Source organism: Desmodus rotundus, chromosome 13, assembly GCF_022682495.2.
Source record: "Desmodus rotundus isolate HL8 chromosome 13, HLdesRot8A.1, whole genome shotgun sequence".
NCBI classification, from domain to species: Eukaryota; Metazoa; Chordata; class Mammalia; order Chiroptera; family Phyllostomidae; genus Desmodus; species Desmodus rotundus.
In genome coordinates this window covers 43,404,343-43,417,906 of record NC_071399.1, presented here as the reverse complement: position 1 = coordinate 43,417,906, position 13,564 = coordinate 43,404,343, and the positions used below count along the sequence as shown (strand labels likewise).

Here is a 13,564-nt window from a genome sequence, read left to right as displayed (position 1 = left end):
TATTTTCCCTGTTAATAGCCCAAGACATGGAGAATATGAGTGATGACGATGGTTGGGAATTTGTGAACCTTGGAGATCAGCAGAGTTTTGGTATTAAAACTGCAGGACTGGAAGAAAAATCAACTGCTTGTCAGATGCTGGTAAGTGATAATAATGTTTACACATTGTTTAACAACTTCTCATAACACAGTTACATACTTTTTATTGATGGTAAAGAAATTATTTTGAGGAGTAGGAATATATTCTTAAAAAAAATGTAGAAATCTTCTGACCCAACATTTCTACTAATAGATTTCCATTCTAAAGATATCATGTGGGTAAGACTTCATTATCAGTGCTTTTTCTAATAACCAAAATAAAAAAGGACAACAAAAAAATGAATAGCCTGAATGCCTATTATTAGGAAGATAATAACTATAGTACTTCAGAGTATTATATACCATTACAAAGCCATGGAGGGCAAGAATTTTTGTGTTTTGTGCTTAGTGTATAAATAGGTAGCCAAGGAAATATTTTTTGAAATATACTCCATTAAAAATGAAAACTGGTATGATTTCAATTGTAAAAGTAAACATGGTAGGAGAATTTAAATGTTTACAATGATTATCTTCTGTGGTATTATGGAGCATGTATGTTTAAGTAATCTTTGAGTATTTTATTCTATTTTTTTTTCTTTGTGAACATGTTATAGATAGGGTTAATATATTTCACCACTGAAATTATTTATTTTTTTTAAAGTACAACATAGGATAAGCCTGTTGGCTACAGATTTACAAAGTAAGTGATGTGCTACAATTGAGTTTTAGGGTTTTTATATCTTTTGAAATTATTCTTTCTTAAGTGATATATTTTGTTTGGAGTATTTTAAGAGTGCTGAGACTTTTGCTAAACTCACACAAGTAAAAATATGGAGTATTTCAGACTTTAAATGACTATATATTATAATTAATTCATGGCCCTTTCCATTTTATTGTATTTTATTTTATTTATTTAATGTTAGAAAACTAGTTTGACAGTCCTGCATGCATTAAACATAATGTTAGTCAGTATACAACATTGTGTGGTCCTTATGATTTTGCTGTTTGTTAATAAAAATATCTATAAACTAACATGGACTTGATTTCTTTTCCAATACTTTGGTTTCAGGTTTGCTATGCTAAGGAGTTAAAGGAAGGCTTTGTGGAGTACACTGAACAGGTTGTCAAACTGATGGTCCCTTTACTGAAATTTTATTTCCACGATGATATCCTACAATTTTTAAATGCAAAATATGTCTAGATTTAGTTAAATTGTAGTTTGTTCAAGTGTTATTAGACTTTATGTTAACTGAAGGGTATATCACCATTATTGTTTGTATTTACACTAACTATACTTTCAGTGTTATAAACTTGGTCCTTTGTTTCACTTGAGCCAAAAACATGAAAAAAGAAATGTTACCTATCCTCTAGTTCAGCAGTCATCAACCTTTTTGGAACCAGGGATCAGTTTTGAGGAGAGAGCAGGGCTCAAGCTCGCCTGCTATGGATGGGGGGAGAGACGGGAGGCAGAGCTCAGGTTGGGACCCCTGTTCTAGTTGGTAGTTTTCTGTTACCCACTGAAGGATTTTAAGGATTAATGTTTTATTAGCAAATGTTTACTTTGTCTATAATTGCTACTTTTCCCAAATACCTTTTGGTAATCTCTAAAAAGTAAGCCCTTTCTTAATAGGTTAGAAACTCACTGATACTTAACTTTCTGTAGCATAGAATCCTACATTGCAAATATGGGTAGAACTTTTGGAGATAAGACATCTCTTAGTAAATCTGCATGTTAAATGTTTTACTCTTTGACCTAGTGATAGTAAATAATAGTACATGTGCATTCTTACACCTTTACACACGCAAAATTTCATAGATAGGCTATAAATAAATACATAAACAAACAGAGTGGTAGAGCCCAGACCCAAACCTATATCTGTCTGCCTCTGGAGTCCCTTTGTTGTTGTTCCTCTTGGAGTATTCTGGGTGGCATCCTTTACAGAAGATGGCTTTTGCCCAGCATACACTTCCCCTGTTACAAGAGGACAAAACAGAATTATTGTTAAGAGGAAGTCTCAAGACCTTGCTTTATAAGGTATGAGATAGGGAGAGGCAACTTAATCTTTATTGAGTAGTGAAAAGGCTAGTAGAGGAAGTGATCCAAGAGTCCCAGGTCTTTTCACAGTCATTTTTATGTTTTCGGTTTACATTTGAGATTCATTCTTGCTGTATTGCAGGTGACAGAACAGACAGGAGTTTTATGTCTTATGAGCAGGGAGACTTCTATTTTTATACACATACATTTAACACAAGCTCCTGGATGATAGTCTTAGATAAACAGAAGTTGCCTAGAGCACGTTTTAACTCAGTGATCACTTTAACATTTAAGTGAGCAAAATGGAAGAGCAGTCTTTTGAGAATAATGATTACTATTTCCTTAACAATAAAACGTGTTCGAGTGGCAGCAGCAGAATCCATGCCTCTTCTGTTAGAATGTGCAAGAGTTCGAGGTCCTGAGTATCTCACACAGATGTGGCATTTTATGTGTGATGCTCTAATCAAGGCCATTGGCACAGAACCAGATTCAGATGTCCTCTCAGAAATAATGCATTCTTTTGCAAAGGTAAATATCTTTCTCTTAAAAGTATACATAAGGTTGTATGTTCACTTATTAGTCTTGCTAACATATTAGGAGAATTTTTGTATGTGTGCTCTAACAATTTTTTTAAACCAAATATGTTCAGTTCTTTCATCATTTACCTATAATCCAATTACAGAAGCTTGGGTATCATCTCCAGCTCACATCTAGTTTCTATCCTAGTTTCTCTACTAAATTCCTCTTTTTTTTCCCCATTGCCTTATCTCTCCTGTGTGCTTTAGAAGTAGCCTCAGTTGGTCTGTTCCAGAAGGTGCTTTTTCTTTTCCTCCCAGTTTATTCTCCTTTTCTCAAGTATTAATTTGTCTTTTGTTTGAGTCACTTACCTTCCCATATTCTTGGTCACCCCCGTTGCTCACAGCTCCATAGCTTGTTCCACAGTTTGATTTAAAAAATCTTCAGCATCTTTATTTGTCCCATTTACATTCCGCATTTCAAAATGTCTTCTATTTTTCCAAAGAATGCATGCTTCCATGTTTCCATGTCTGCCCATATCATTCCCTCTGCCTGTAATGCTTTTTCATGGCAGACTTATCCTTTCTCACTGCTGTCTTTTATAGAGTATATGTATGTAATTGAGCTCCTAGATGCTAGTTGGTCTGTTCTATCTTTGAAGCCTCAGCACCTACCATAATGCCTAGCATTTAAGATATGCCAAGGACAAGTTTAAAAGGAAAGTTTTTAAAATTCTTTAAATACTGGCATTTTGGGAAAAACAAAAACCAAGTGTATCTACTCACTTAATCATTGCTTTCCGGGGTACTGAATTATGTTAATTTTTCTCATGATTCCATGTGATTCTTAATGAAGTTTAACTCCTGACTCTTAAAAACACATAAATCTCAGTAGTTGCTTTCTTTCCTCAACCACATTTTAGTGCATTGAAGTAATGGGGGATGGATGCCTTAATAATGAACACTTTGAAGAATTGGGAGGTATACTGAAAGCTAAACTGGAAGAACATTTTAAAAATCAAGAACTGCGGCAAGGTAACTGTTTTATGCGTTTATTTCTGAATGTGATCCTTGACCATTTCGGCAACCATTTAAAAAGACATTTATTTGGATGTGTTTTAGTTAAAAGACAAGATGAAGACTATGATGAACAGGTGGAAGAGTCACTACAAGATGAGGTAAATTACTCCCTTCGGAACTTCATTTACATCAACATTTACACCGGGAAGATTTTTAAATGCTTAAGTTTCTAATACATCGACTTGTCATTGTGATGTAGTTATCAGTAATCTTTAGCAGAAGAATCTGACTTGTATTTTATTCATTAATTTAGGAAATAAGTAATTTGAAATTAGCTGATTTGTGTTTTGGATGCTGTGTGTGCATTTTGTTGCAATTCTTCACATATAAAAGTACTTTGGAGTTCGCCTAGTATTTGCTTTTACATACTCCTTGTAATGCTGTTCGTATTTGCTAGTGTTTTCACTATCTTAAGATACTTGAACTAGGCTCAGATGATAAATGACTGCCTAAAGCCACACTTGATGACATAGGGCATGAGGCCAGATCTTTCTGTAATATCAGCTGTCTTTCTAATGGACCACAGAAAAATGCAAATTTCCTTCCAGTAAATAATATATAATAGAATTCTTCACCTTATTACTCAGTTCTCTCCTCATCAAACCACTTAACACCATCAAACATATTTAAAATGTGTATTTAGGATCCAGAATATGTGGCGTTTGGCCATCCTGGTAGACCAGTACTGGTATATGCAGGTCATACTAATTCTCTGCAGGTTGCTTACAGCATGCTGTACACAAATCATTCACAGGGATGAGATGTTGTAAGTAACTGACCCCACATCTCCCTACCATCCCACCCCAAAATTCAAACCTTCTTGCAAAAAAAAAATGCTAAAGTAAAAACACCTTTGTTTCAGAACTTTGAAACAGGATAATTTTTAATCATGTTTTTTAAGTATGTACCAAGAAAAGTCTTTGCAGTAAGTGCAATACTTGGGATATACATTTATCTTTCCATAGGCACTAGGAGACATGACACCCAACCGGTGAGGTAACCTGTCTCTAGATTCTTGTTATGCCCTTAAGAAAGTGATGAAAGTGTGCTGATTGCAGGGCCCATGTGTAGAGGTGGAAGAGAGGGTATAAGGGGGATAAATGGTAATGGAAAAATACAATATAAAATAATTTTAAATTTTCTAAATTCCTTAGATTTTTTAAAATAAATGTTACTGTTAATAATAGTGGGGATACTTTTTAATACATATGGGTGTGTTTTGTTTTGTTTTAGGATGATAATGATGTTTATATTCTGACCAAAGTGTCAGACATTTTACACTCAATATTCAGTAGCTATAAGGAAAAGGTATTACCATGGTTTGAACAGCTGCTTCCATTAATTGTCAACCTAATTGTAAGTGTTGCCTCTCTTTGACAGTTATTTTAGATAATTGATCTGGAATTCTTTCATTACACGATTTGAAAATTTATACTTTCAAGTTAAAACGGATCTTAGAAATCAGTTTTCCAATGTGCATCTTTAATTTTATCAAATTTATTGCATTGTTCTGGATATTTTCTCATTTGATATATGCTTAAAGTTTGCTAATTGGGTTTTCCATAATTCAGTTAAATCATAACACATTCTGTAGACATGCAAGTGATTTTTTTTATTATTTCAGATTGTCTATGTCCTGCTTAATTAATAAATGAAAACAGAATGATTACATTTTTTGCAGTGGACCCTCAAGAATTCATTTAGGACCTTTGTTGTATACAACCAGCAATCAGATTCTGTTCTTTTGTTTTGTTTTGTTGTATAGGAAGACACTTTATTACATAGTTTGATCAGACCAGGCAGGAAAGAGGCCCTTAGGACAGAGGCCAGTTTCAGCCAGAGAGCTGGCTGTCCAGGCAATGGAGGGGCCGTTCCTGCCAGATTCTGGATGATGGCCTTATATTTCAGTTTTTTAAAATGTAAAGTAAATGTATATACCTTGTTGCCACTGTCAGTTCTTTCTGGTATATGGCAATGTCAAATTGTGGAATTCTGTAACAAATTACACAAGTCTTTTTTAAACCTGTACTTACTTAAATCTGTGATTGTTGCTAAATTGTTTTTTATTGCCTGTATCAGGAATATTTGTGTAAGCCAGTAGTCTGCAGTGACTATTTATTTCTTTATATTTTTATGTACTTCAGTATTCAAAGTTTAAAACAGTATCTCTTTTGTAGTGTCCACATAGACCATGGCCAGACAGACAATGGGGATTGTGCATCTTTGATGATGTTATAGAACACTGTAGTCCAGCCTCATTTAAATATGCAGAATATTTCTTAAGACCAATGCTCCAGTATGTATGTGACAGCAGCCCAGAAGTAAGGCAAGCAGCTGCATATGGCCTAGGAGTAATGGCACAGTATGGTGGAGATAGCTATCGTCCTTTTTGTACAGGTACTGATGTTTATTTGGTTACCTGCATGTCCTTCCAGGAGGCATCCCTTTTGTTTCTACCTCATTCTCCCTTCCATACACCCAAACATTATCTACCTATTTCTGCTTTATTGTCTCTCTTTTTCAAAAACTCCATCTGTAGCACCTAAGAATTTACAGTTTTTATTCTCATAGAAATGGAAATGAAATCTGAATGGAATCAGAGCCTCCCCATCTTGATTTCATTTGGGTTTGGGAGGTATACCACAGCCCCAACACAGGACTTTAAAAACATACCAGAGGTCCCTGTAAGTTTAGTACAAGAATGTAGCTAGGCAGCTTTAAAAAAACAGAAGTACCCTAAGGTGACCAGGAGTGTAAATCAGAGGCTACTAACTTCTTGGGGTCTGTAAGTTAGTAAAATGCTAGTGTTTCTGACTGTTGGGACACTCTGTCTTCCACTCTCTTCCATTATATGTCAGTCATTCTATAGACAAGATAAAACATTCCTTACACTTTAACATTTCCTTACTATAATGAATAACTGGACCAAAGATAAAAGAAATATTTATTTTCATTTGCATAAAAATGTGAATTTTTAACTGGCCTTTTTCAAATGCTTATTTTAGAAGCACTCCCACTGTTGGTAAGAGTTATTCAGTCTGTTGGTTCTAAGACCAAAGAAAATGTTAATGCTACAGAGAACTGCATCTCAGCAGTAGGGAAAATTATGAAGTACAAACCTGACTGTGTGAACATTGAAGAAGTCCTACCGCACTGGTTGTCATGGCTTCCACTGCATGAAGATAAAGAAGAAGCTGTTCAGACTTTTAGTTATCTGTGTGATCTGATTGAAAGGTAAGAAAGAGGACAGCCCTGACTGGTGTGGCTTAGTTGATAGGGTGTTGTCCCACAAAGTGAGGGGTCATTGGTTCAATTCCCAGTCAAGGCACATCTGTCCCCAGTCACAGGCGTGTACAGGAAGCAGCCGATCAATGTCTCTCACATTGATATTTCTCTTCCTCTCTTTCTCCCTCCCTTTTGATCTGTAAATGAACAAATAAATAAATACATACTTTTTTTTAAAGAAAGAGAACAGATAGACCTTATTTCTTTTCCCTTCACATATAATAATGCTTCCAGTGCACAGCCCTCAGGTCTACAGGTTTGTAATAATGCCATCTTTATAGATCATGTTAAGAAACCGTATTACAGTTAAGATTGCCTCATAATCTAATTTGGGTTATTTATGGAATTAAATTGAGCATATAAGGCATTATAGAATATTGATGTTTTAAGGCTTCCTTTTATTCTGTCTCCCACCTCATCCATCCAATTCATTCATTCATTTAGCTTTACATTTTTTTTTTAAATTTCCATTTTACTGAGGTATAAATGACTATTGGTAGATGAGATTGAAGTATTGTTGAAGTATTGGGTTGGGCAAAAAGACTGTTTAGTTTTTTTCGTAAAATGGAAGACACGTTTTTTCATTTTCACCAATAACTTTATTGATTTGTATATTTTGAGTATGTCAGCTATCTCCTGTGTGGTATAACATTGATTGTTCTCAGTTAATGTCTCAATTTGATCGTTGTCAACTTCAACTGGTCTACCCAACTGTGGAGCTTCATCCAGGGAGAAATCTCTAGCACAAAACTTTGCAAAACACTTTTGACATGTTCAGTCAGTCACAACATCTTCTCCATACACTTCACAAATCTTTGCTTCACATTTCAGTTGCATTTATATCTTAATTGAAATCATAGAGCATAATATGTTGAAAATGTTGCGTATTTTCTTCCATCTTCAATATTAAAATGGCTACACAAAAATTCACTGATTTCGATGTGTTTTTTAATGGACACTGATATGACAGATGCCACAATGACAAAATTGTTTCTAATGAAGTTAAAGAAAACTAAGCACTACTAGAGCCATCTTACAGAAAAAAACCAAATGAACCTTTTGTCCAGTCCAATATATTGTTAGTACCATTATTTTTTCCTCTGTGTTTTTCTCAAGAATCAGTGATATAGGGAGGTATACCAGACGGGCAGTCAAGATCTGGCCCTGAGTCTTGGCATTATTAATACTATTTTGTGTCCATGAGTAAATCTAAGAATTGCAACAACCTGGAGGTTATAGAAGCCATTAAAGGCATGTTCTCTGGTGATCTGTTTTTCTAAGTCCAAGTTCCCCTAAATCTGGGCTCTGTCGCTATTAGTTGCTTCTTTTAGTTCATGAATAAATCCAAGGGCTACAACCACTCATCTCTTAGAGTTTGTAGAAATGGACCAATGGTCATATTTCTTCATGCTTGTAAGTTCACATTCACACAAATAATTATGTTTGAGCCTTCCTGCTGAGAACAGCCATCCTGGAGAATATGCATTCCTTACCTGCTTCTGCCTTTGAAGTGACCATTTTCCACCATGCTGTTTGATCATCTCCCTTGGAAATGACTGCTCTAGAAATCTAATTAAATTCACTGTTACATTTCTTGGCATTAAACCTACCTGACGTTATTTCCTGGCTTATTCTCAAAATGCCCATCTGTCATTGTGATTTATTTTAGAAACCTTTCGCAGTATGTGAATGAAATTTGTATGAAGAAGTTGTTATACTTGTTAATATCTTTTTGTTTTAATAAGTCACATTATTTTTAAAGCAGTTAGAGTAGAGCATTCTATTTTTCGGCCCTTAAGCAGCCCTGAGAGATGAGCCAAGTATTTTTTCTAATTTATATGGGAAAAAACTGAAGAGCTAATAAGTAAAATCAGCTGGGTTTCCTCCTACTGAATTTAAAAAGGCAGTTGATTTTAGTAAGTGCATAATCACTCTGTTAAAACCTTATAACAAAATTCAGTGTTGCAGGAAGGGTATACGAAAGTATGAGTGCTTGAGTGATTTCTTTTTGTAATTTTCATTTATAATGGGTTTCTTCTCTTTTGTCAGTAATCACCCAATTGTTCTTGGCCCAAACAATACCAATCTGCCCAAAATATTCAGTATAATTGCTGAAGGAGAAATGCATGAGGCAATTAAACATGAAGATCCTTGTGCTAAACGTTTGGCTAATGTAGTTCGCCAGGTACAGGTAAGCTGATCTGGTTAAATTGGTGATGGGGAAGTAAAACGGTTTGGTGTTTTTGTTGTTTTTATATTGTTTATTAGAAGGTAATAGAGATCTAATGAGCTAAGGAAATTTTATTATATTCTCTTATCTTCAAACCTCAAATGGATTATATTTATCTATATGTCCTCATTATATATTAGAACTAAAACCTTCCTCTTCAATTTGAGACATTTTGAACCTTTCGGTTGGTGCTTAGCACATACTCATGTATAAATTTGTCTGTGTAACTGGAGAAAAAAAGATGCAGCTGGTCTCATTTTTAAGTGATTTTTACTTTCTAAATTCATGTGTGTTGGTTACTTGAATGTGTCATCTACCTATTGTAGCTTTATCAGTGCAAAACTGAAGAAAACTTGTGAATACAATGAACTTTAAAGAAATGAATAGTTCTTAACTTTTACAGTGATACTCATCAAACTAATTACTTGGGAAGAAAGTATTTTGGCATTATTACCATCTACCAAATGATGATTATTAAAATACTTCCAAATGACCATTTCACCAAATCTAAATCTGTGAAAATGTTTTTTCCCTAGACTTCTGGAGGATTGTGGACTGAATGCATAGCACACCTCAGTCCTGAGCATCAGGCAGCCATACAGGAGCTCCTGAACTCTGCTTGAAGGGCCTTAATATCACCACCAGAAAACTAACTCCAAATAAACGTTACCAATTTGTTTAGGTTTCTTTGTTTTGTTTTTAAGAAAAAGAGAACAGCAGAGTTGTGTGTAGGCTATTCTTCTGCAAAGCTGCAACAACAGAAAGAGAAGCACTGGGTTTCAGAATGGTATTTAAATGGATTTCTATCATACCACTGAAGAAGTTCCCATAAGCCCTACAGTAGCACTGAAGAGTATTTTTTTATTGGTATTACCCACCGATCTGAAAGTGAAAGGGAAATTAAATTAATTTTTCTCTTTAGACATAAGGAAATTTATGGCAAACAGCTTTGAGATCTGTTACTCGCCATAGATATGTGTAGGAATTTATTAGTGTGTGATTCCTTTTGTAAGGTAGAAAGAAGCCTACCCAGCACACTAGTAGATCCAAAAATTGGAGGAAAAAAAAAAAAGCTGGAGATAAAAACAAGCATGAAGATGTCATATTTTATCTCACTTTCAGTTCTTTTTCCCAAAAGGCTTATGTGGTGACTCAGATTGGAAAGCTTGTTAGCTTCCAGCCCTTGAATGTGAGGTGTCGTTGGCATGTCTGGCAGTAGTTTCTCATTTGCTCCTCAATAAACAGCATTGACATACAAAAGAAGTTTGTGTAAAAATTCCATATTGTCTGGCTTTGACTCATTTAATGTTTTTAATGTAAGAATAATATTTTTTAAAGTAGTAAATATGGCTCTGAATGTTTTTTCCCTAATATTTTCCTTGTGCAGTTCAAACTTGAAAACACCTAGTTTTTACCATCTTCTACTTTAATTTAAGCTAAGATACACCTACTATGTTCACAATTGGTGACATTTAAAACTAGCATTGTTATGGTTAGATATAAAAAGATTGGCTTAGTATTTTCATTACAAATTGTAATTGCCATAAAGCCACACACAACTTTTAAGCATTTAATTTTATGAGAAATGTGATGACTAAAATTATTTTCTAATTCAGTAAAATGTGTGCTTTTTTTATGTATTAATCTCATAGCAGTAAATGACTTGTTTCCTCAAATAATTTTTCTAAAAGATCTTAATAGATTTCTGTTGAAACATCAGTGTTGACATTTTTATAGTTTGTAACTAAATTCAACCGTGGTATAAAAATGCATTTTATGCTTAGATCAGAATTTAAATTAAAGGTTTTTTTCCTTAAGTGATTTGCATTACTTTATTAAAACTGAATCTGAAATAGAATATAAAGTAGAATGGATTATATGAAGATGGTTCACTTGGTAGTTTTGAATACATTTTCAGTTTTCAGCACATTATTAGTCTGGAAACTTCCGTGTCTGGCAGAACAACATGTTGAATGACTTCACTATCACAGTCATTGCTTTCAGTGGGTACCTCTTTGACTTATAATGTTGTTGAGTAGTATTTGGAGCTACTTTGTACCCTTTATTCTTTTATATATTTATTTTTATTTTTAAATGTTTTAATGAATTCATTCGGGTAATATTACTTAATGAAATTATATAAGTTTCAGGTATGCAGTTCTATAATACATCATCTGTATCTTGTATGTTCACCACCCAAAGGCAAGCCTCCTTCCATCACCATGTATCACCTTGATACCCTCTTCTACGTCCTCACATCCCCCTTCCCCCTCAGGTGATCACCATACTCTTGTCTCTGTCTGTATACCCCATATTCTTGTTGGAGTAAAAATGTGTCAAAACAACCTTCTTCTGCTTTCTTACATAGAATAGAGTTTGAAAGGCCAGTCAACTGGAGCAATTTGGGTTTAATTATTAACACACCTAAAGAAGACATGTTTAAAATGTGGCCCACCTGCCTACAGTCAGATGGAAGTATGGTCTGAAGATGGCTACATTATTTGGGAGTGTCTAGTGTTTGCAAAGCACTATACTAAGTACTTATGGGTAAGAACCTCCTAGCTCCTGTTTTAAATATTAATGGAATAATCAGAAGATGGACCAGTAAAAAGAGTCTAAGGTCACCAAAAAGAGTAAATGGGCATAAATCAATCAAAAGCTAACTAGATCCTTCTTGATAGAAAAATAAATGGAGTTGAGTCAAGGTAATCAGAGAAGGTTGGTACTAAAGGCTGTGACTGTGACATGGTCTGTAATCTAGGGCTCATAATTGTAATATGTTATTCCATTAATTATCTGAGGAAAACTTAATACTTCATTTTATGTATGCTAAGATGAAAGTTTACCATTTTTTTCTTCTATACCAAAGTTAGTGGCCTTGCGTTTCAGCCAGTAATGTTGTGAACCCAAGCTATGTTGAGGAGGTGAGGAAATATGTGTGGGTTGAGTTATATGCATAAGTGTTAGAAATTGTTAACATAACTTAGTTTGTAGTATTTTTTTAATGCTGTCAACTTGAAAAGTAAAATTGTCAAAGCTAATTTGACAGTTCTGTAATTGGAGGCAACTATATCAAAATTTTGGAGTTGTAGTTTGACTAATAGAACCATCAGTATATACATAAGCAAATATTCTTGATGCTCCTGGTCTTAGAACAAATAAGGGGGAGTGCATATCTATAGTGCTGTTGTAAGCATATTTTTATGATCTAATCTTTAATGATTGAACCTACAAGTATTAACATCAAAAGATCTATCTCTTGTTCCATAGAAATCACTTTGTTCCTCTTAATTCCTCTTTGCCTAAAATAAATAACACCCAAAACCTGCCATCATTCATTTTCTGAGCCCTGAAAGTATGAGTACCAGTTTTTTAGAAGTGAATTATCTTCAAGGAGTAGGCACTTGAACTTCCAAATGGGTGGAAAGGGGGCTGGTTAACTCTAAAACCATCAGTTGTAACCCTAACAGTCATTTGCTAGACAATATTTGGGCTTATTCTGTATATTATGTATATTGCTATATATTTGAATGAACAAATACCAACACTTGGAAAATAAATTGTAGCTCTACTTCTAAGAATAAAACCAAAAACTGCAACAATTTATGTAAAACATCACAAAAATGGTCTTTAAATTATAGTTGAGGCAGCAGAATAGAATTGTGAAATGTTCCTTGATAATTCTGGATCTTTCACTGTGTGTAACCTGTTGATTGATCTAGACATCTGTTTTTGTCCTCTTGACTAGCATTCAGAACCTAACTGAAATGAAGACTAGTGCCATTTGATATTGTTTAGAAATTAGTTCCCCTACTTCCTTGGAAGTTTTGTACCCGATGGATAGAAAATACAAGTCTTGAATCACAGCCTGACAACATCTTGTGGTCTTAAAGTATACCTTGAAAGATTATAGTGTTGAAGGGTTAAGACCAGGGATCAACAAATTCTAAAGGACTAAGCAGTGAATACTTATATAGGGTGTTCGCAGGCTCCAAAGTCTCTGTCTCAACTACCACTGCCATTCTAGCACAATGCTAAATAAGTGTGTGGCTGTTTGGTTAAACCAAAAACAGGCTGTACAAAGTTTGCCTGACACCTGATTAAAAACCATTGACTGGGTTCAGAAATTTGCATTGTACATGTATTGACACCTTGGACAAATTCACCTGTACCATAGTTGCCCACTCTCTCCAAAATGGGAATAATAGAACGTGTGTAATCCTAACTGCTTATGAGTCTGGGCCTATGCCAAGCTCCTTTACCTCTTTTCTGTATGTGTGAAAGTTCAACTATATCTACCCACAGGTTGGTTGTGAGGCTTGAGGTAGTAGGTATACATAAT

The 13,564-nt window shown here is 34.6% G+C and overlaps 1 protein-coding gene across 1 annotated transcript in view; it reads left to right on the top strand.

Moving 5' to 3' along the window:
- The window catches only part of IPO5 (importin 5), a 51,878-nt gene extending 41,375 nt beyond the window's left edge, over positions 1-10,503 (top strand). Inside the window, exons 17-26 of the mRNA XM_024578838.4 lie at positions 19-140; positions 1,147-1,243; positions 2,468-2,640; positions 3,551-3,662; positions 3,750-3,805; positions 4,941-5,063; positions 5,885-6,104; positions 6,713-6,941; positions 9,042-9,183; positions 9,759-10,503. Coding sequence (XP_024434606.2) covers positions 19-140; positions 1,147-1,243; positions 2,468-2,640; positions 3,551-3,662; positions 3,750-3,805; positions 4,941-5,063; positions 5,885-6,104; positions 6,713-6,941; positions 9,042-9,183; positions 9,759-9,845 — 1,361 coding nt within the window. The 3' untranslated portion in view covers positions 9,846-10,503. The remainder of the gene's footprint in view (positions 1-18; positions 141-1,146; positions 1,244-2,467; positions 2,641-3,550; positions 3,663-3,749; positions 3,806-4,940; positions 5,064-5,884; positions 6,105-6,712; positions 6,942-9,041; positions 9,184-9,758) is intronic.
- Positions 10,504-13,564: the final 3,061 nt, after the last annotated feature.